This window comes from Lynx canadensis, chromosome A1 (genome assembly GCF_007474595.2).
Source record: "Lynx canadensis isolate LIC74 chromosome A1, mLynCan4.pri.v2, whole genome shotgun sequence".
Taxonomy (NCBI): domain Eukaryota; kingdom Metazoa; phylum Chordata; class Mammalia; order Carnivora; family Felidae; genus Lynx; species Lynx canadensis.
This window is the reverse complement of record NC_044303.2, coordinates 101,711,953-101,734,283: the sequence shown is the minus strand read 5'-3', so window position 1 is coordinate 101,734,283 and position 22,331 is coordinate 101,711,953. Positions and strand designations below refer to the sequence as shown.

Sequence of the window (22,331 nt, the reverse complement as noted above, 5' to 3'; positions counted from 1 at the left end):
AGATGCCTCTTCAAAGAAAACATTTAGGGGCACCTGGGTGCCTCATTCGGTTGAGCGGCCAATTCTGGATTTGGGCCCAGGTCATGATCCCAGGGTTGTAGGATCGAGCCCTGCCTCAGGCTCCACACGGAGCATGGAGCCTGCTTGAGACCCGCTCTCTCTCTCCCCCTCCATCTGCCCCTCTCCCCATTCGTGCACTCTCTCTTCAAAATAAAAAATAATAATAATAAAATAAAGACAAATAAGTAAAATAAAGAATTTAATGACAAGTCCCTTTATAAGTGATCACCAATCCTAGTTATAACCAAGATAAATTTTCTTAAGTTATAAAAACTTGGAACAGTTTTAAAAACACAAAACACACTCCAATTTTTAAGTATCTATTTCAAGACATAGCCTAAAACTGCTAGTATAGCTAGAACTTACAAATTTAAATTACAAATGTTTTGAGAAATGGCTGAAATAAGCAAAATGTATAACAGATCTTTTAAAATAATGGGACATTATGCAAAAAAAGTATATATTTCATATTAAGAACTAAATCAGGAATGACAGGGTGCCTGGGTGGCCCAGGGTTAAGCGTCCGACTTCTCTTCAGGTCATGAACTCGCAGTTTGTGAGTTCAAGCCCCGCGTCAGGCTCTGTGCTGACAGCTTGGAGCCTGGAACCTGTTTCGGATTCTGTGTCTCCCCCTTCCTCTCCCTCTCTCTCTCTCTCTCTCTCTGCCCCTCCCCCACTCATGCTCTGTCTCTCAAAAATAAACATTAAAAAAAAATTTAAAGAACTAAATCAGGAATGAAAAGTGCAAAGTAACTCATTACTTTAAAAGGCAAGGAGTCCAGGGGCTCATGGGTGGCTCAGTCGGTTATGCGTACAGCTCTTGGTTTGGCCTCAAATGGTCATTCTACATTTTGTGGGTTCAAGCCCCTCACTGGGCTCTGCACTGACAGCCAGATGCTGCTTGGGATTCTCTCTCTCTCCTCTCTCTGCCCCTCCCCGGCTTGTGCTCTCTCTCTTTCTCTCTCAGAAAATAAATAAACTTTGAAAAAATAAGTAAATAAAATAAAAAGTAAGGAGTCCTAATGTGGGATTTTTGTAAAATTCAAGGAATAATTTTAGTATGGGGCTACTTAAAATGTCCATTAAAATGAATCTTTTAAAAAAAACGTATTTGTCTCAACTCTTTTCACTGAAGAAGCTGTACTGTGAAAAATGAAGTACTACAAATAATCTTTCACTATACAGGAATAAAGTACTCACCAACTGTTTACCAATCCAGTCATATTCATAATCAAACATATATCCTTTTCGATCAAATAAGTCAGTAAAAAGTTTTCTTAGGTAGTCATAATCTGGTTTTTCAAAAAAATCTAGCCTTCTTACATAACGAAGATACGTTGCCATTTCTTCTGGAAAGGAATAAAAATTATTCTGATCACACCTGTCTATGTACTTATTGGTAATAAAATATCATATTTAAAAGCACAGTGTTATAAAAACACGAAAACAGTAACAACATTCTAACGCAATTTCAAATTTTAGGCATTTAATCAAAATGAAGTTAAAAAGGAGAAGAGAAGGCAAGAAAAACATACGGTCAAAAGAAAAATGAGAGGTTTCATTTAACAAATACATTTGCTTCATTTCATTAGGAAGGGCTAAAACTTTTATTTTACATTGTTAGCTTGAAGAGAAACCTTGTACTAAAGGTTGAATTAAAAATAACGTATCATTATTTAAACACAAGCACATTACTCAGCTAATTTATTTAAAATACTGGTAGGAAAAAAATATTATGGAAAAATGTAAGTTCTGAGAAACTGAACATTTAACTTGTCAACTGGATGAAGGGATTCAAAGCAAAGAAAGCCTTGGGCATTTCAGTCATTCAGTTCAAACAATTATACTAAGTAAGCTGAAGAGAAGAGAAGAGAAGAGAAGAGAAGAGAAGAGAAGAGAAGAGAAGAGAAAAAAGAGAAAAAGAAAAGAAAAGAAAAGAAAAAAGAAAAGAAAAGAAAAGAAAAAAGAAAAGGGAAAGGAAAGGAAAGGAAAGGAAAGGAAAGGAAAGGAAAGGAAAGGAAAGGAAAGGAAAGGAAAAGAAAGCAAAAGAAAAGAAACAAAACAAAATGAAAAGAAAAAAGAAAATAGTGGTAGGAATTGGTTTATATATGAAAGTATCTGCACTACCTTGCTGGATTTCTTTTAGTCACATACACTAAACAACCCAGAGAGGATTCACATTCTGAACTTGGGCTATGTACAGAATTCTAACCAACTGACCTAGCAAAATAAAGCTAAGAGATCTCAGAAATAGAACACAGAAACACAGTTTAATTCTTCTTTGGATTTCTGGTCATCTAACAATTATTTTGGTAATACATAAATCTCTCCATGCCGTTGTAATTCCCAAATGTTTTAGAGACATGTATTTTTAAGCCATGAAAGTGAAGAGGTAAAATGGTGAGCAATTAGTAAAACAGGGTTTCACCATCAGGATACAGAAATTCACTGTAGTAACAGATGGAAAGTTACTCCTGGGTGCTTTTCTGATCCAGTGCAGATCCAGTAAGAACAGGATGACGCCCAGCCCAATGGGTGGTGAGAGCAGAACCCAGCAAGGACCGTCCTCACAGGGTGACTCTCACCATTCCACCTTCCAGTTAACACCAGGTTAACTTACTTTGACACCCCATTTTTTCCTGCGGAAGCCTGTACAGAAATTCCCAATAACACACGGCCAATCTGCTTACACCTATACTGCTAGGGTCAACCCATATTTTGTTTTTAACCTACTAGTTCTAGATGTTACAGCAAAGGAGAAAAACACAAAATTAAAGTTTGCTGTCTGAGAACGATATAAGCAAGCTTGAGGAAGGGCTACCTGAGATTACGTGGCTGCTACGACTACCACCAGAAGGCCAGCCCTGTGCAGGAGAGCCTGTGAATATGGAAGCAAGCTGTGAACTCAGTCTTTTATCTTCACGTTTGGGTCACATTTTGCTTAATTCATTAGTAACACATTACTCTTATTCCTTAATTGATTTAGGAATCTCAAGTGAATTTCGGTTGGCTTAATCGGAACTGTCAAGAATCTACATGAAAATAAAACTATTTTCATAACCCCATTCCCCCAGGTAACATTAGCCTAAGAGTAGAAAGGTTGGTAAGATTTTAATGTACTTCGAAAACTAAATCACACCCCCCCCCTTTGAGCATGGCACGGAGACTCAAGTGACTAGCAAAGTACGCCAAAACTTTACAGTTGGCATTTCTCAGCAAATATTTTAACTTAGTAAAAGTATGTCAGTGATATTTTGGCTGATACCGGTCAACACTATTAAAAGATGGGACTTTCTTCTATTATTAATACCATCTTAATAAAGCAATTTAAAAATTGACCCTGTGGTCTATGCATCAAATGGTGACATCTTTTAAGTCCTACTGTGAACTCATCTAAGTATGAAGAAAAAGTATTTATAAACTTGAGCAATAAAATTAACCGCTCTGGTTTTCTGCATAGAAGCATATGTATCAGTGTGGCGTCATTCATTACCTGGAAAATTTTCACACAGCACTTCTATTGGTGTGGCTCGTTTTGTATCTCCAATTTTCTGATACCTCTCTTTTAATGTGTCAGCCTAAAACACAAAGAAAAAAAAAATCTTGGCAAGGTGGTAATTTTAAAATTAACCACTTGCAGGACAGAAGCTTAACATAGCACCAATTTATTAAATTCAAAAGGAAACACAAAAACAATTACCTTTAAACCTTGCCAAGGAAGACTGCCCCTCAGAAAATACATGAACATATGACCTAAAGCTTCTAAGTCATCTCTTCTACTTTGTTCTGAAATGTAAGAGAAACATCAATTTCACTTTCTATTCCCAGTTAAGGATGCAAGAATGGAGAACTGATTCTTTTGTTACATACAAATTAATTCCCAGAGTTCAGTATATAAATATAAAATATCTAGTGCTTTTAAAAAACAAATCATGTCCGGTTAAACAATGTTTTTAACATTACAATTCCTGTGCATCTTTAAAAGATGGCCCTACAATTCTTTTTTTCTAAAGACTCTACTGGGCATTCATTTCTCTCCTTAGATATCTATCCCAAGAAGTATATAGCAAGGCAGAAAGGGTTCCATGGTCAAATACAGGGTCACTGTGTATTGTAGCTCTATCCTAAAGACCCAGGATGTAACATATTAAAAGGTCTGGAAAAACCTAAAGATAAAATGTAACCCTGCACTTCCTGAACTTATGGGAGCATAAAACACCCATCCTATACACTCTCCCATTAATATTAAGTGCAATTAGGATTTTGTGTAATATACTTTTTAAAGCACCCATGTTTGACACATATCAACATTAATAACCCCTCTGCCACCACCAAAAATGTGCTGCTTTGAACAAACTACCATTTTCAAATTGCTACTGTTGTTTTAGCAAAAAAATGTTGTACAGCACATAACTGAGTGACAACTACAGATGAAGATTCAGAACGGTACTTAGGAATATTTGCTGAGTGAAATTTTTTGTCACTGAAGTTACATTATGAAGATTTCTTGCTATTTTAAAAAAACACAGGAGTGCCTGGGTGGCTCAGTCGGTTAAGCATCCGACTGTGGATTTGGGCTCAGGTCATGGATGATCTCCGTTTATGAGTTTGAGCCCTGAGTCTAGCTCTGTGCTCAATGTTCGGTGCCTGCTTGAGATAATCTCTCCCCCTCTCTCTGCCCCTCCCCTGCTCATGGTTGCTCTCTCTCTCTCCTTCAAAATAAATAAGCTTTAAAAAAAATAATATAAAAACTCTAACAGTAAGAGGCAAAAACGGTAGTTTAATTCTAAAAGGATGTTCATGGGTAAGATGTTTATCCAAATGAGTAATCATCATACTATCTAAGCAGTGGTTTTGAAAAAGAAAACTTTTCAAAGCATGACTCTGAACAGGTTATCATTTCTACTATGCAATCCCATTCTATAACTGTCTTCTGTGACACTTCCTACAGTTTGCGTATATATGTTGTGTCATTTTTTAGTCAATATCCATCCTCCCACCAAACGGGAGGTTATAGGATGGCAGATGTCTTTTGGCTCACTGTCCTCAGGACTCTGTATAATGGCTGTCACAGAGCATACTATTTAAATATAAACAAATGAAAAGGGGCGCCTGGATGGCTCAGTCGGTTAAGCATATGACTTCAGCTCAGGTCATGATCTCGCGGTTCGTGGATTTGAGCCCCGCGTGGGGCTCTGTGCTGACAGCTCAGAGCCTGGAGCCTGCTTCGGATTCTGTGTCTCCCTCTCTCTCTCTACCCCTCCCCCCCGCCACCTCTCTCTCTCAAAACTAAACCTTAAAAATTTTTAAATATAAAAATGAATATTTGAAAAGACATAATACTAGATATGTGTCCCTCTCCTAGAAGTAAAGGAAGATATCTAGAAGAATATGCATCAAATCGTTAGTAATCAGGGTTATAAGATTGGAGGATGACACAGGACATTTCACCTTCCATTTTTATATACTCAAATTTTGGTATAATGGCTAGTTTTTCTTTTTTGCTGGTATTTTCTATTGTAACAATGTAAGCATAAGCTGTTAAAAATAGAAAACTTTCAAAATAAGTAAAAGAGACTTAAGGTCTCTTTGTAGCCTTTAATAAAAGTGGGGATGTGAATAACATGGAAAAAAAACAGAAATATATTTTTTATATACAATTTCACCTTATTAGATCCTGGGAACCTTAAGAATAAAGAGTCATGCAAAGGAAAAAGTTTACTTCTAAAGTCCCAATGAGAATCAGAATCACCTCTGAAACTTTTAAAAACCTCAAGTGAGCAAGGCCTCTCGATGGAGTCTGATTCCTGGGCTAAGACAGGAGCTAGAAGAATATGTGCATTTTGAAAGGACTTAGCAGGTGATTCTGAAATACAGCCAGATTTGATAAGCACTAAAAACGAAACTTCCTTGATTGAAGCATAATCTCCATATAATAAAACGCACCCATTATAAGGATCCATTTAAAAAATGCTAACCACACACACACACACACACACACACACACACACACACGAGCCACCAGAATCAAGAAGTATTTCCAGCACTCTAAGAAGTTCCCTTATGCCCCCCTGCCTGTTACTCTCCCCTTCCCCGGTCTCCAAACCACCACTAACCTGCTTCTGGGAGCCTACACTAAATGTGATTTCTTTATAGAACTTCATATGAACAGCATCATATAGTATGGACCCTTGGGCCCGAATTCTTTCACTCAACATCATGTTTTTATGTTTTGCACGCACTGGTGGTTCATTACTTTTTACTGCTGAGTAATATATCACAATATATGTATATAGTCACCTACCGATGGACCATGAATAACTTCCAGGTGGGGGTTTTGTGAATAAAGCTTTTATGAACATTCTTGTTTCCACTTCCCTTGTGTAAATTTTTAGGAGGAGGATTATTGCTTCATATGGAAAAGTGTAATTTTCACGTTATGAGACACGAATGCACTGTTTCCAAAGGGATTGTGCCATTTTCTGTTTCCACCAACAATCTAAGAGAATTCCAGTCGTGTAAGTGCCCATCTCACACTTAGCATGGCCACTCTTTTATATTTTAGCCATGCTAGTGGCTATGAGGGGTTAGCGCTCTGTGATTTAATTTGAATTTCACTGGTGACTAATGTTTTTGAACACTGTTTCATGTGTTACTGCTTATTCATACATCTTTTTTTGTGAAGTGAATATTTAAATATTTTACTCACTTTTTTTAACTGTACTGTTTGTCTTGTCAGAAAGTTAAGAGTTGTTTGTGTATTCTGGATACAAGTTATTCTCATACAACAAGTTTTGCAAACATTTTCTCCCAAATTATAGCTTGCTTTCAAGTTCACACTTTGACAAAGCCCAATTTATCAAGCTTTTGTTGTTGTGTTTATGCTTTTTAAAAAAATGTTTAAATATTCCTTTATTTTTGCGAGAGACAGACAGTGGGGCTTGAATTCATGAGCTGTGAGATCATGACCTGAGCCAAAGTCGGCCGCTTAACCGACTGAGCCACCCACACAGGTGCCTCTTGTTGGAGCTTGTGTCCTATCTGAGAGTCTCTGACTAGTCTAAGGTCACAAAGACTTTCTCCTATTTTTTCTTAAAGAAATTTTATAGTTTTGGATCTAAATCTGTGATTCATTTGAAGTCATTTTTCTTCTTTTTGTTCACTGTGGGGTAAAAGGGGTAAAAGGGGTTAAATTCATTTTTTTTTGTCAATACTGATATCTAGTTATTATCATACAATTTCTTTACAATACTATCCTTTCCCCTTGAATTACTTCTGCACCTTCTCAAATATCAATTGACCTCTATGTAGGAGTCCATTTCAGGACTCTGTATTCTGACTCATTTACCTATGTCTGGGCCAATAACACCAAAAAAAAAAAAAAAAAAAAAAAAAAAAAAAAAAAAGGAAAAAATAATGATAAATGAGGAAACCAGTGATGACAAAAGACCATCAATTGAGAAAACCATCAAAATCAAAAGCTGATTATCTGAAACGTTCAATAAAACTGATCCTATCACTAACCTAAAAGAAAATACAAATTACTAGTATCAGGAGGAACAAAGGGTCATCAGGCCAGACCCTACACACACTAAACAAATGATGAAAGAATATTATGAGCTAACATTATGCCAATAAATTCAACAACTTAGAAGAAATGGACAAGTATCTTAAAAGCTACAAGTTACACAGAAGATGTGAACAGCTCCATACAACTTAGAAGAAATGGACAAGTATTGTAAAAGCTACAAGTTACAAAGAAGACGTGAACGGCTCTATGCCAATTAAAGAAATTTAATTTATAATTTCAAATCTTCCCAAAATATAACCAAAGGTCCAGATGGCATCACTGGTGAATTATATTAAGCAGTTAAGGAATAATACCACCTCTACACAAACTCTTATTTCCTTCATGATATTACCAGTCAAAGGTAATACAAGCAAAGGAAAATACAAGAAATGTTCCTCAACACAGACACAAAATCCTTAAGAAGATAATACATCATGACTAAGTAGGGTTCATCTTATGAAGTTAAGGTTGGTTTAACATTCAAAAACCAACTGATATAATTCACCTTATTAATAAAAGATACAAATCATAAGATCACCTCAAAAGATAGAGAAAAACTACTTCTTAAAACACAACATGCATTTATGATAAGAACACTTGTTAAACAAGAAATAGAAAAAAAAACTTCATTCTGACAACGGACTTCCACGAAAAACCTACAACTAACATAATTCTTACATGGAAAAGGCAACCTTATAATTAGGAACAAAACAAGGATGCTCACTCTCACATTATCTATTCGGTGTTGTACTGGAAGTTCTTGTTGGTACAGAAAAGCTAGAAAAAAAATTAAAAGGTATTCAGATTGGATTGAATCTGGATTCAAATCAGATTGGAAATGAAGAAGTAAAACCAGTTTTCTCTGCAGACCATATAATTGTATATGTGGAAAATGCTAAATAATCTACCCCTAAAAAACTCTATTAGAACTAGTGCATGAGTTCTACCAAGGTTACAGGATACAAGGTCAATATATAAAAATCAAATGTATTTCTATGCATGCAATGAGCAACTGGAAAACAAATTTAAAAAGCAATACCCTTTTCAGCAGCATCAACAAATGTGAAACATGTAGGGGAAAATTTATCAATACATAGGCAAGACCTGCATATTATATAGCATGCAGTTTAAAAGACCAAATGATACATAAATACTGACCCCTACAGTAGTGTGTTCTTTGTTAAGGAGAAGAACTCACTATAAAAAGCACTTCCCTCTAAATTCCATCCAAAGTTGGAAGTTTTAGTTACCGGTGTCAACAAGCCGTGATGATTAGATCTTGCCTATATGACTGTCTCAAAGAAAAGTATTAGTCTCAAAACCTACACAGTATTTAAAAACTCAAGCCATGAAAACAAGCTAGTAAAATTAACCACTACTGAAACTCAGTCTGAAATGTTCCTTCTCCTCCTAATTCTTTACTTGTGTTCTTTCATCCACTGACTAGTCAGGAAGTAAATTTCACCACATAGTGAGTGGTGAGTAATAAGTCATAGGGAAGGCTTTATCTTGGAAACACAGTAACTGAAGAATACCTTTTCAGACCTTCAACAGTTCTGTTTCATGGGGGAAAAAAAAACTCCCAAGGTAATTTGGCCCTTATTATATACACCCTGTTCACATTTTTTAAAGCAAGTAAAAAAAGAAACAAGTAAAAGTTTCACTTTATATTTCCTCCTAAACAGTTAAAAATTACTTTTCCCCCAGCACCCCACCAAAAAATAAATAAATAAATACTCTTCTTCCTCAAGATTCATGGAGCTCATTAACGTTTTTTCAAGATTACATAATTAAAATGGTTGTATTGTTAAATGAAAACACGAACCTATTCAGGAAAAGAAAAGACACAAATATATAAGACAATTTGCAGTAACAACTCACCAGTCCAGATACCTAATCTAGCAAAAAACAAAGTTTCCCGAGCAAGGACCTAGCACATGCATGCAATTCCTGAAGAAGTCTTCTTCAAATGCAGTTCTCTTAATTGGATAAAATCCAGTAAGTTTGGCTATCAAAAGAAGCAAATCAAAAGAAGGGAACAGCAAAGTACCACCAGCAATAGGTGCACGACACATAATAAAAAATACTAGGCTAAAAGACATCTGAATACCAAAAAAAAAAAAACCCTATTAAAAAATACACTACCCTCAGACTAACTATAAAGCTACAGTCATCAACACAATGCAGTATTTGTGAACAAACAGATCAATGAAGAGAAAAGACAGTCCAAAGACAGACCCACGTAAATACTGTCAACTCATCTTTGACAGTTGAGCAAAGGCAACAGAAGGGAGGAAAGGTTTGTTTTTTTTTTCCCCAACAAACAGTACTAGAACAACTGGATATCAATATATAAAAGAAATGAATCTAGCCACAGATCTTACACCCTCCACAAAAGTAACACAACTGGATCAAAGACCTGTCAAATGAAAAGTTATAAAGTTCCTAAAATATAATGTAGGAGAAAATCTAGATGACTGTGAGTTTGGAAATGACTCTTTAAAATTTTTTTTTTTTTTTCAACGTTTATTTATTTTTGGGACAGAGAGAGACAGAGCATGAACGGGGGAGGGGCAGAGAGAGAGGGAGACACAGAATCAGAAGCAGGCTCCAGGCTCTGAGCCATCAGCCCAGAGCCTGACGCGGGGCTCGAACTCCCGGACCGCGAGATCGTGACCTGGCTGAAGTCGGACGCTTAACCGACTGCGCCACCCAGGCGCCCCGGAAATGACTCTTTAGATATGAAAGCACAGGCATGTTCATGAAAGAAATAACTGGTGAAGTGGACTTCATTAAAACTAAAACTTCTGCTCTGCTAAAGCCACTTTCAAGAGAATAAAAAGATAAGCTACAGACTGGGAGAAAATATTTGCAAAAGATACATCTCATAAAGCACTGTTACCCAAAATATACAAAGAATTCTTAAAATCAAAAATAATAAAAACAAACAACCTGATTAAAAATGGACCAAAGACCTTCAAAAACACCTCACCAAGGAAGATATATCGATGACAAATAAGCACATGAAAAGACGGTACATACACATCATATGTCATCAGGAAACACGAATTAAAACAACGAGATAACACTACTTGAAGTAATGATTTACAAGAAATATATATTTCATCACTCAGATAACCAAAATATATTTCTCAGGTATATGTGGTCTTCATCCATAGCTCCTGAAAACACTTCAGAACCAGAAAGGTGAAATGGGTGTCTTATTATTAATGAAGGTAAATTTTGGACCCACCCAAGGTCAGGGGCCGATTGCCAGGAAGGCCATACATATGATTATTGAGGTTTGGAACTTTTAGTTGTACCCCCCAACCACCAGGGAGTGAGGAGAGGCTGGAGACTGAATCAACCAATGGCCATGGACTTAGTGAATCCTGACTATGTAATGAAGCCCCCATAAAAACCCAGGAACGCAGCTTTTTGGTCCTTTTGGGAGGGCTTCCACACTTGGGGAACCAGAATACTCCCATGTGCCACCAAGCCAGGCCCCAAGCCCCTTAAAGACAGAAGCTCCTTTGTTTGGGATTTCACTGTCCATAGCTCTTCATCTGACTGTGCATTTGTATCCTTTATCATATCCTATAATAAACTGATAAATGTGAATCTATGAAACCATTCTAGCAAATAAACTGAACTTAAGGAGGAGGTAGCTAGAACCTCTAATCTGTAGCTGATCAGTCAGAAGCACCAGTAATAGCCCAGAGCTTGAAACTGGAGTCCAGAAGAGGGGGAGGGGAGCAGTCTTACAGGATAGAATCCTTAACCTTGGGATCTGATGCTTTCTCCACATAGATAGTGCCAGTATTAAGTTGAATTCTCAGACATGCTACTGGTGGCTGAGAATGCTTGGTATTGTGGAGGGGAAAAGCCCTTTTCCACATAGGAGCTCGTCCCAGGAACCCGTTAGGATGGTGGAAATGTATAACACTAACAATACCAAGCGCTGGCAAGAATGTGGACCCACAGGAACTCCCATTCATCGGTGATAGGAGCGCAGAACGGTATGGCCAGTTCGGAAGACAGTTTGGGGGTGCCTTACAACATATTCTCAACATATGATGCAGGATTGAGCTCCTTGGGGTTTATCCAGAGAATTGAAAGCTTAGGTCCCACAAAAACCTGCACATGGATGTTTACAGCACCTTTACTCATAAATGCCAAACTTACAGGCAACCAAGATATCCTTCAGTATATGAGTGGATAAACTATGGAGAATCCAGACAATGGAATATTATTCAGCACTAAAAGGAGATGAGCTATCAAGCCAGGGAAAAACATGCAGAACCCTTAAAAGCACAGCATATTACTAAGTAAAAGAAGCCAGTCTGAAATGGCTACATATTGCTTAACTCCAACTGTATGGTATCTGGAAAAGGTAAAACCATGGAGACAATAAATAAAAAGACCAGTGGTTGCCAGGGGTTTGGAGGGAGGGAGGGGTTGGTGGGGAAGGAAGGATGATTAGGTATAGAGGATGCCTAGGGAAGTGGAACTCTTCTGTATAATACTATAATGGTAGACACATGTCATTATAAATTTATCCAGGGGCGCTTGGGTGACTTAGTCAGTTGAGCGTCCGACTTCAGCTCAGGTCATGATCTCGCGGTTCACGGGTTCAAGCCCTGTGTTGGGCTCTGTGCTGACAGCTCAGAGCCTGGAGCCTGCTTCGGATTCTGTGTCTCCCTCTCTCTCTGCCTCTCCCCTGCTCAGGCTCTGTCTCAAAAATAAATACAAACATTAAAAAAAATTGTAATTTATCCAAACTCGTAGAACGTACAATACCAAGAGGAAATCCCAAAGTAAACTATGGACTCTCAATGATAAGGATGTGTCAATGCAGGTTCAACAATTACAACAAACGTACCACTCTAGTGGGGAATGTTGATAGTGGGGACAGCGCTGCATGTGTGTGGGCAGGAAATATAAGGAATACCTGTGTACCTTCTGCCTAATTTTGGTATGAATCAAAAACTGCTCTTAAAAAAAAATAACTGTTCAAAAAAAGTAACATCTGTTTAAAAAAAAAAAAACACTACTATTTAAACGCATTTTCTCTACACTTATTTAGTTCAAGGTATACGTCCTAACATTCCTCAACTAAACTTGAGGTCATCACTATATAATAGTAATCATCCAAAAATTATGATGCTGAATCAGCCAGAGAATGTAAATTATGCTCATCATGCTTCAGAAAGCAAGGGATTGTGCAATACATTTTTAAACTGTTAAAACATAATCATAAAACGTAAATACATGTTTCTAAACTGCGAAAAAGCTGTTTGGGAGGCTAAAAGAGCTGTCCTCAGGAATTTGGGCAATTAACCTAGAAATTAAATGAATCACATCCTAAGATGACAACACAGAAAGAAGGCATTTTTGTAAAACCATAAATTCTGTGATCCCTTCGCTCTTATTCAGAGAGCTTACCACGTAGTGGCTTGAAATGTTAATTCTTCTACAGAACACAGATTAACACTTGCAAAGCAACTGAAGTTTATTCCTCAAAGCCTAGTCTCTTTATTAATGAATACTCCATAATAATTTTGAAAACAAGACAATTCTAGTGCTACCTACTAAAGAGAAATGCAGGGTATTTACTTAATTTCAAATGACTTCCACAAAAGCTGCCTTTTCATGAAGGGAAAAGAGAGTGATCCAAAGGAAGATTATGAAATGAGGTTCAAAGCATTTGACAAAAAAAAAAAAAAAAAAAAAAAGTATTTGGAAAGATATTAAAAAGGAGACCGTGAGCAGACACAATTTAAAATAACAATTCGACATGAAAATAGTAAAGAAGGCTTCCACAAGAGGCGACCAAAGAAAGTCAGGTCACACACAGCTTTAGTGAGATTGCATCCAAAACAAGGACTTAAGAAGGTATGAGAAGGTACACAAGAGAATCACTACATCTGTGCCTTCCGAATATTAATCACCCAGTTAAGATCAAAAGATCTATACCACAGGAATAAAGAGGCTAAAATTCCACAATGTGATGTTACACTCTTCTTCCACCTTTTTCCTTTTTAAACCTGGAACAGTGCACTGATCTCCACAAAGGAAAAATACTTATAAATCTGCGCAAATGCTCATCTGACCAAATTCTCTATTTCGAAACGCTCCTGTGTGTACAAAGTCTTTAAATACACAAGAATAAAGCAATGAATAAGAAGGCTTTAAATGTAATCACCAAAGTCCAGGCAGAGTAGGAAAGACAGCAATTATATATACACAAATTAAAAATCGCCACTAAAAGGTCACATTTTCACCACTTTTTCTTTTTTATCTACTCATGACTCCTCACAAAGCCAAGTGCTCTAAACGCCACACACGACTAAGTCCGTGTTCACTGCCATCTCACTTATAAAATGCTTTAACTCTTCAGCACTTAAACTCACATGACTTTAGCTTACTCTTAATTTCTTAAAAAACAGGAACTCACATAACCTGGCAAACAAATCTCACTATTAACATTGCCCATCTACTTCCAAGTTCTACATCGAGACTGGAAGCAGGGCTTTTACAAATGGGATAAAGTAAGGATTAAAGCTTTTGTTCTTTGCAGTACCTGCCCGAGAAATATTGTGTTTATGTTTTCTTCCTGAAAAAGGAGGAAAAAGAGATGACTACAATAGTTAAATGCCATTTCCCAAGCTCTGAAGGCTTTTCCTAACAAGGACAAACATATCAGATTCACTTGGCCATTTCTACAAATAGAAGGCTGTTACATTTACCATTGTTCAGATAAAAAAACATCGGGCCATAAGGAAGTTGTGACTTCATGTCTCACAATAAAATGGTGGTGAACCTTTGTTAGTTGTTATAAAATAGGCTGTTAGCAACTACCACAAAATGAAAATCTCTCACAGACACAGCTCATATACATACAGGTGTGCCTGACTGTAACATCAAACACAATCCTGAAAGTTGTGTATCTCCTCAATCTTATTTTAAATCTATCGCAAAAGTTTGCTATTGAAAGGCAACCCCTCCCCCAAATACCACCTGAATGCAACGTGTGCTTTATAATTTTAGATCCATGAAACTTTTCTTAAAGAAAGACAAATTTACATTTTTCAGGCATTTCAGACACCTGAAGACAAAAAATACCATGGCTCTCCTATCAGGAGGCTGTCAGGGAAAATTCCAAGTGCCACTTGTTCTGACTGAGAGGAAGAAGCAGGGACATGCAGTAAACAGCAGATAAGTCTGGGAAGAATGGATAGAGAAGAAGCTACGACCACGAGTTGAAGGCTGGGTCAGATGACTCCTAAGGTCTTGTACAAAAAGTATGTCTTTAGGGTACATGCGGGCAGTGATGCCGGGTAAGTACTGACTGGTTTACGTTTGTCTATTCTTCCTTCTGAGAGAGATGTCAGCAATGCAATCTAAAAGCAGAGAATTGGGGCACCTGGGTGGCTCAGTCGGTTGAGCGACTGACCGGCTCAGGTCATGATCTCATGGTTTGTGAGTTCGAGCCCCTTGTCGGGCTCTGTGCTGACAGTTCAAGCCTGGAGCCTGCTTTGAATTCTGGGTCTCCCTCTCTCTCTGTCCCTCCCCCACTCATGCTCTGTCTCTCTCTGTCTCAGAAATAAATAAACATTTGAAAATAAATAAATAAGTAAAATAAAAACAGAGAATTAAGTCTTTCTCTGATATGAAAACTGACCATGGTTTGTAAGACTTAAAAATAAACCACCAAAAACATAACCCAGAACTGATTTTTTTAGAAAGGCAAAGAAGGAACTCAATGGGAAAGAATATGACATCAGAAAAAGAACCTCAGCCTCTCACTCACATCATACAAAAATATATTCTCAATGGTAGAAGAAAACATAAATGTCTGCATCTCACGGGGACAAAGATTTCTTAGGATTCAAACAGCAGCAATCCTAAAACAAAAAACTGGTAAATAACTGACCACACAAATATTCACAACTTGTGCACATCTACTGACACCATTAAGAAAACGAGCAGGCAAGCCACAGACCAGAAGAATCTATTCACAGTACATATATTTGGGAAAGAACGAATATCCAGAATATATACAGAATTCCTACAAATCAACAATAAAATGGCACACATCACAAAAGAAGATAAGCAAATGGCCAATAAGCAAGCACAAGAAACAGTGCTCAGAATCTTAAGTCAAGCAAAACAAAATGCCACCACATATCTACTCCAATGGCTAGAAGGAAAAAGAAGGCTAACACCAAAAGCTGTCAATACTATGAAACAAACAGAACTCTCATTTACTGCTGGTGGAAACAGAAAATGGCATGAATGCTTTGGGGTACTGACTGGCAGTTTCCTATGAAGTTAAACAATACCCACCACATGACACAGTAATTCCAACCTTAGTATCTGCCCAAAAGAACTGAAAACATATGTCCACTGAAAGATTTAAAAATTCATAATAGTAAACACCTATTAATAATCAAAATGTGTATCAACATTAGAATAATTTATGGTATATTAATGCAACGGAATACTACTTAGCCTTAAAAAGAAACAAATTACTGATACTTGAAAAACAAACCCTAACCTTATACTGAGCAAAAGAAGCCAGATAATTCCATTTACATGAAGCAATAGAATCAGCAAAATTAATCGATGAACGGGGCGCATAGTCAGTTGCTCAGTCAGTGACTCTTGATTTCGGCTCATGTCATGATCTCACAGTTCTGTGAGTTCGAAACCTACATAAGGCGCTGCACTGTCAGTGGGGAGCCTAGTTGGGATTCTCTCCCTCTCACTCTGCCCTTCCCCCACCTGTGCTCTGTCTCTCTCAAAATAAATAAATAAACTAAAAAACTAAAAACTAAAAAAACCAAAAAACTAAAACTTAAAAAAAAAAAAACTATGCTAGATTAATGATAGAAATCACAGCAATGGCTGCTTTGGGAGACGGTGGGGGAAGAGCAAGAATGAAGTCTATGAGATGATGATATGTTCTAAATCTTGACAGAGTTGGGGCTTATGTAGGTGTGCACATATGTCAAAAACTACAAATCATACACTCAAATGTTATAAACTTAATTCAATGTAAATTCTATTTCAATTTAAAAAATGAACTTTTGGGGGCACTTGGGTGGCTCGTAAGTGTCCCACTTCGGCTCAGGTCATGGTCTCACAGTTTGTGGGTTTGAGCCCCATGTCAGGCTCTGCGCTGACAGCTCAGCGTCTGGAGCCTGCTCCAGATTCTATGTCTCCCTCTCTCCCTCTTCCCCTTCCCAACTCGTGCTCTCTTGCTCGCTCTCTCTGTGCCTCTCAAAAATAAATAAATGTTAAAAAAAAATTTTTTAATGAACTTTTCAGTAAATTAAGTACAAATACTGTTAATTTTGGTAAGCTTGCTTGACATACTGTTATCAGTTACCATTTCTGAAACTAGATTCTGAGGATGTAGTAGGCTCCTAAAAATGAGTAAAGAGAGAAGTGGTAGCCAGATTTCTCCCTGTCGGCCCAGAAGACAGAAAAATACAGACAAGAGAAGGGAATAACAAATGTGGAAAAGGGGGACACTACTTTGTGGTGTTGGAATGAAATTAAAACTATCAATATAAACTCAAGATTCTTATTAGATAGGCATTAATACATGCATAGATGCACATACGTGTGCAGGCACATGTGCATGTGTGTATCTATCTGTGTGTACATGTGATTCATGTACACACGCGCATTTCTCAGTTCCGCCACCAACGGGGCCAGCAATAACACAGCAGTAGCAATGAGTATACTCAGTGCCCAAATCTTGGTTTCTACCTAACATTACCCAATAAAAGGAGCTCCAGAGCTACTCGGAGAAATGTCTGTTTCTGGGCTAGAGCACAGAAACTACAAGGTAAATCTACAATAACTCATTGCACCAGAAAGTAAAGAAGTTCTCAAAGAGTCGTGAGAACAAGCCATAAAGACAGAGCAGTCAGCCAGATGGAACAACCAATGGCCAAATGTGGGACAGTATGAGTATCAAAATAAATACTGACAGTAAGGTACTATACTGCTGTCAGTACACTAGGAGTCCATGAGTCCACACTGACATACGTGAATAAATGGGAAAAGAAGTAAAAGCTTTTGCTTACATTAGATTATCAACCAATGAACACACAAGGAATGATAAATTAGAAAATCATCGACGGATGCTAAATCCAGTGGGTAGAATTTAATGGGAACAACATACTTATATTTACATAATCTCAAAAATCTGCTTCCAAATTATTTTTAATTACAAAGGGAAAATAGGAAACTGGTAGGTAGAAGAACTTAGCAGACAGTACCCTAAGCAAGTGACCAAAACTACTTGCAACCAAGTGACGTCACATGCCTCCTGACATGATGCACTGACAACCCAGTGCTTGTGTATTCGTGCGACAAATGCATATCCAAATATGGTCATGAAGAAATGATCAAGCTCAAATTGAGGACATCCTATAAAATACCCTGTATGTACTCCACAGAAATATGAAGGCCATGAACCGTAAAGAAAAGCAAGGGAGTGTTCTAGATAAAAACAGACTAGAGAGATGTGACAAGTAGATGAAATGTGTGGTCCTGAACTGGATTCTGGACGGGGAAAAAAAAAAAAAAAGCCTTTAAGAACTCTGTGAGATTGATCTTAGTTTATCCTTTCTATTAATAAGGAACCCCCTTCAAAAAAAGTTAAATAATTTGCCCAAAGTCATATAGTTTCTACAGTGAAGGAATCCACTAAGGTATGTACTTCTAGCATTAAATGTACTGGGCAGGATGCCAGGTCTCCCTGGCTAGCTGTTATCAGAGAGCCACAGTCTCATTCAAGAATCTTCACACACTAAATTCAGCCACAATTAAGGATTCTCTCATATTCTTTAATAAAAATTATCAAACGCATCAACCTAAAATGTATCAAAGTTGAACATTTCGAATTGTCATATAAAAAACAGACACAGTAAAATAAGAAATTTGCCGTTCATTTACTCTAGGGCACCTTACTTTAAAAGAGTTTTATTAAATATAAACTCTAGCTAGACGGGATAAATAAAAATTACAACAGAAGCAAGCGTAAGCCCCCCAAAACTGAACCATAACAAATAAAAACTCGCGCTGTTTGCACAGGCACTGAATTTAAATTCCATACTTACAAAAGGTACACATACCTTTTCCTAAATGTGTGTTTATGCTCATATATCTAGCTGTTCCTGTAAGGCTCTTGTGTTCTCTGTATGGTATGTGTTTCTTTGTCTCTGGATCGATATATTCCTTTGCCAAACCAAAATCTATAATATGAATAACTTGCTGGGTTTTGTTTCCTGGTCGTCCTATTAAGAAGTTCTCAGGTTTTACATCTCTGTATATCAAGTTCTTTGAATGGACATATTCCATGCGAGAAATCTTGATTCATAAAAACAACAACAAAAAGAAAGAATGTTTTATTTTAGGCTTTGACTAGCATAAAAAAGCATGATAGACACAAGATGAAATTCTTACAATGAAAACAACATAAAAATCAGAAATTGTTTCAACCCTTTAAAAATAACATGGTATCAGTCTACAGTTTCTCAAATATATATCCTGTTATGCCTAAAAGTCTTTGCTTTCAGTATTACTATGATCAGTTATAAATCAAGTATTTGAATTTCATGAATGCCTTTCATATTGGTAAGCCTGATTCAGTCAGCACTTACAGATGATGCCACCTCAAACAATCAAAAAGCTTTACTAACTCTTGAACTGAGATGTATAAACAGACATATTCATAAAGTTGCAATTTGTTCTTATCAGTTATTTCAATCACCAAGCAACTTTTATAGTTATATTAAAGAAACCTAGAGTCTAAACTGTTAAATGAAAACAACACAGTACCCTTTGGGATATCTTTCTTTTTCTTTTTTTATAACTTACTCGTGTCTTTCCTTAGGTATTAAACATTTTAAAAGATCTTGAAACCAGAAAACTTTGGGATACCACTCTAATGATTATACAGTACACGTTCACATAATATAGTATATATTATATACGATATACAGTATATGGTGAACGTATACATACTATATGTTATATTCACACAATATAGTAATATACTACAAACTGTCACAAAATAGGACATTATAAATAAGAAAATAAAATTGCTTCATTTAGTGATAATAATGGTCGACAACACAATGGAAACATATAGCCACTTAGGCCATTTTAGATTGTTAACAAATTCTGGATCATGGTATACAATATTCTATGACCTACACTTTTCATTAATGATATATTACGAGCATTTTCCGGGTTATAAGACATTCTTTTAATACTCACTTTTTAATGGCTGGGTACTATTTTATGGCTATGAATAATTTACTCAACTAACCCTATTATCTCTCTCCATTTGGGTTGTTTCCCATTTTATGACAAACATCGTTGCATAAATAGCTTTAAGTACATATGTGAACAGTTCCATAGGATAAATTAATGAGTCAATGGAGAAAAACCATTTTGAGATTTCTGGAACATACTACTGGAGTTGATTTCAAAACTACCTTAAATCATCCTCTTAAGCCGTTTTCCCATAGGCTCCCTGAGATTTCAATAATTTATAAGACTTTCCATTGTTTCTTCTTTTTCTAGGCCATTAGAATTTATGACTAACATTATAAACCCTGTTTCCGAGGGCTCTCTTTTCTAAGCACTCATCAGTGACATGAAAAGAGGGCTGGAAACCATTCTCAAGCTCAGCATTCTGATCTGAAAGCAGTTAACATATTAATTCTTCCACCCAAATAAAATACACTTGGCTCAGTTATTTTAAGTTATTTGCATCCTAAAAAGACAATGGGAGGAAAAGCAGAAACTTCACAAGGTCACGCGTTCTGTAAAGAGAACAGACTTTAACCTTTCAACATAAACATGGGACCAAACGAACCGCACGGCGGTTCGATCAGCCTCAGAGCCTCCTGCTTGCCTTACCAGCTGGATAGCAATCATGAGAACAGTCTTCAGAGAAAACGTCCTGTCACACAGGTCAAACAAATCTTCCAAACTAGGTCCGAGCAGTTCGAGCACCATGGCGTTGTATTTACCACACGGGCCAAAATAGTAAACTTGAGGTATACCATCTGGGGGGAAAGAAGAAGGATTTTAATTGTTTCCTCATCCTGAATCCCAAACTGCCCTTCCTGGAAAATCAACGAGCAGTTTTAAGCATTTTCTGTGTCTTCAAGAACTGCAGCAATGTGTTCATTTTTTCCATTCGCACACTTAACTCTTCCCGAGCCAATGTTCTCCCTCACTGCACCTTCTCCTGGACGTTCACTGTGTAGCCTGGTTACACCTCTACTGCAGCTCATTACATTATACACAGTGCTCCACTGTGGGTCTCCAACACCGCACCAGACACGGGGGCTGCGCGTCTTAGCCTCATGTTTCCAGGGCCTAGAGAAATGCCTGTCACATAGGAAAGATTCAATTTTTATTTTAACACAGAAGAGACTGCTCTCTTTAATAACCCTGAGGCAAGCATCACGCTGGGCTCACCCGCCAGGATTCTCAACCTCAGGTGCACCCACCCCATCTAATTCCCTCCTTGTGAGTGGGGGTGAGACCCCAGATTTCACTCTCATGATCAGATTATGTTATGTGACAAAGGTGAGGTGATGAAGGTCCCACTAGGGGGACGCACACACACACCCACCCAACTTACAAATTTCCCTTTGCCACTGGGAATCACTATTTTGGCGTAAGCCACTCTTGCCAGAGCCAGTCCCGGATGCGTGTGTCAGATCTACCCCTCACATGTTGTAAAAGCAGAAAGCAAGTTCAGAAATAGTCAATGAGAAGCTCACTGAAGTGTATTCCAACTCGAAAATGCTACTTTTATTGTGCTCTACGCTGCTTTTATTATGCTGTTAAGAGCCTGGAACCACAATTAAGACATGAAGAGTTCCCAGCTACTAAGGTTTTAAAATTATTCCTACAATGCCTTTTTTCCCCTCTCTGCCACTGACAGTTGTTAATCTTTATACTCTTAATTTAGCAATCTCTAGTATCTCCTACGCTCTGGCTTGTTGCTTCTGATCTGTAGGAGGCAAGAGAACCAGATCATCAAGCTTGTTAGGACTATATACGGAATGTAAAAATAAACATGTTCTGAAGCTCTTCAATGAAAGGACTGTCAAAGAGCTTTTCGACTTCCTTCTGAGTCATCACCTACACTCCTACTAATTGAAGTTGTTGTGAAATGATCGCTCAATAAGGTAGCAATATATTTTGGTTTATTAAATGACTGATTTATTCAAATGTGTTCAAAGGTTTCCAAGAATAGAAAATCATGTAAGAAATCTCACTGTCTTAATTCAACAAGTGCTTACTGAACATCCAATACATCCTTGTGGGACTAGGGGGAACATTAGGGATTAAGAGTGGACAAGACACCACGATCAAGGATAATTTAGCCCAGGGACGCAAGTTTAGGTTAACATTCCAAAATCCACCAACGTAACTCATCAGAGTAACAGAATAAATACGAAAAACCAGTCATCATCTTAATAGAGATGGAGAAAGCATCTGCGAATCTGGAACAGAAGGTAACTTCCTCCACCTGGTAAAGGACATCTAAGAGAAACTCTCAGCTACCATCATATTTAATGGTGAAAGACTGAATTCTTTCCATTTGTGACTGAGAGTAAGACAAAGATGTTCACTTTTACCTCTTGCATTTAAC

General features: G+C 37.3%; 1 protein-coding gene across 7 annotated transcripts in view; it reads right to left on the bottom strand.

Moving 5' to 3' along the window:
* Positions 1-22,331, bottom strand: part of CSNK1G3 (casein kinase 1 gamma 3) — a 105,890-nt gene that overhangs the window by 27,432 nt on the left and 56,127 nt on the right. For 4 of the 7 annotated variants that reach the window (XM_030317156.1, XM_030317157.1, XM_030317159.1 and 1 more), the window contains exons 5-9: positions 20,579-20,727; positions 18,784-19,018; positions 3,761-3,846; positions 3,554-3,638; positions 1,261-1,409 (exon numbers count right to left, since the gene is read on the bottom strand). In XM_030317156.1, the coding sequence (XP_030173016.1) occupies positions 1,261-1,409; positions 3,554-3,638; positions 3,761-3,846; positions 18,784-19,018; positions 20,579-20,727 (704 nt within the window). The remainder of the gene's footprint in view (positions 1-1,260; positions 1,410-3,553; positions 3,639-3,760; positions 3,847-18,783; positions 19,019-20,578; positions 20,728-22,331) is intronic. The other 3 variants (XM_032592728.1, XM_030317158.1, XM_030317161.1) reach the window with 1 other exon arrangement.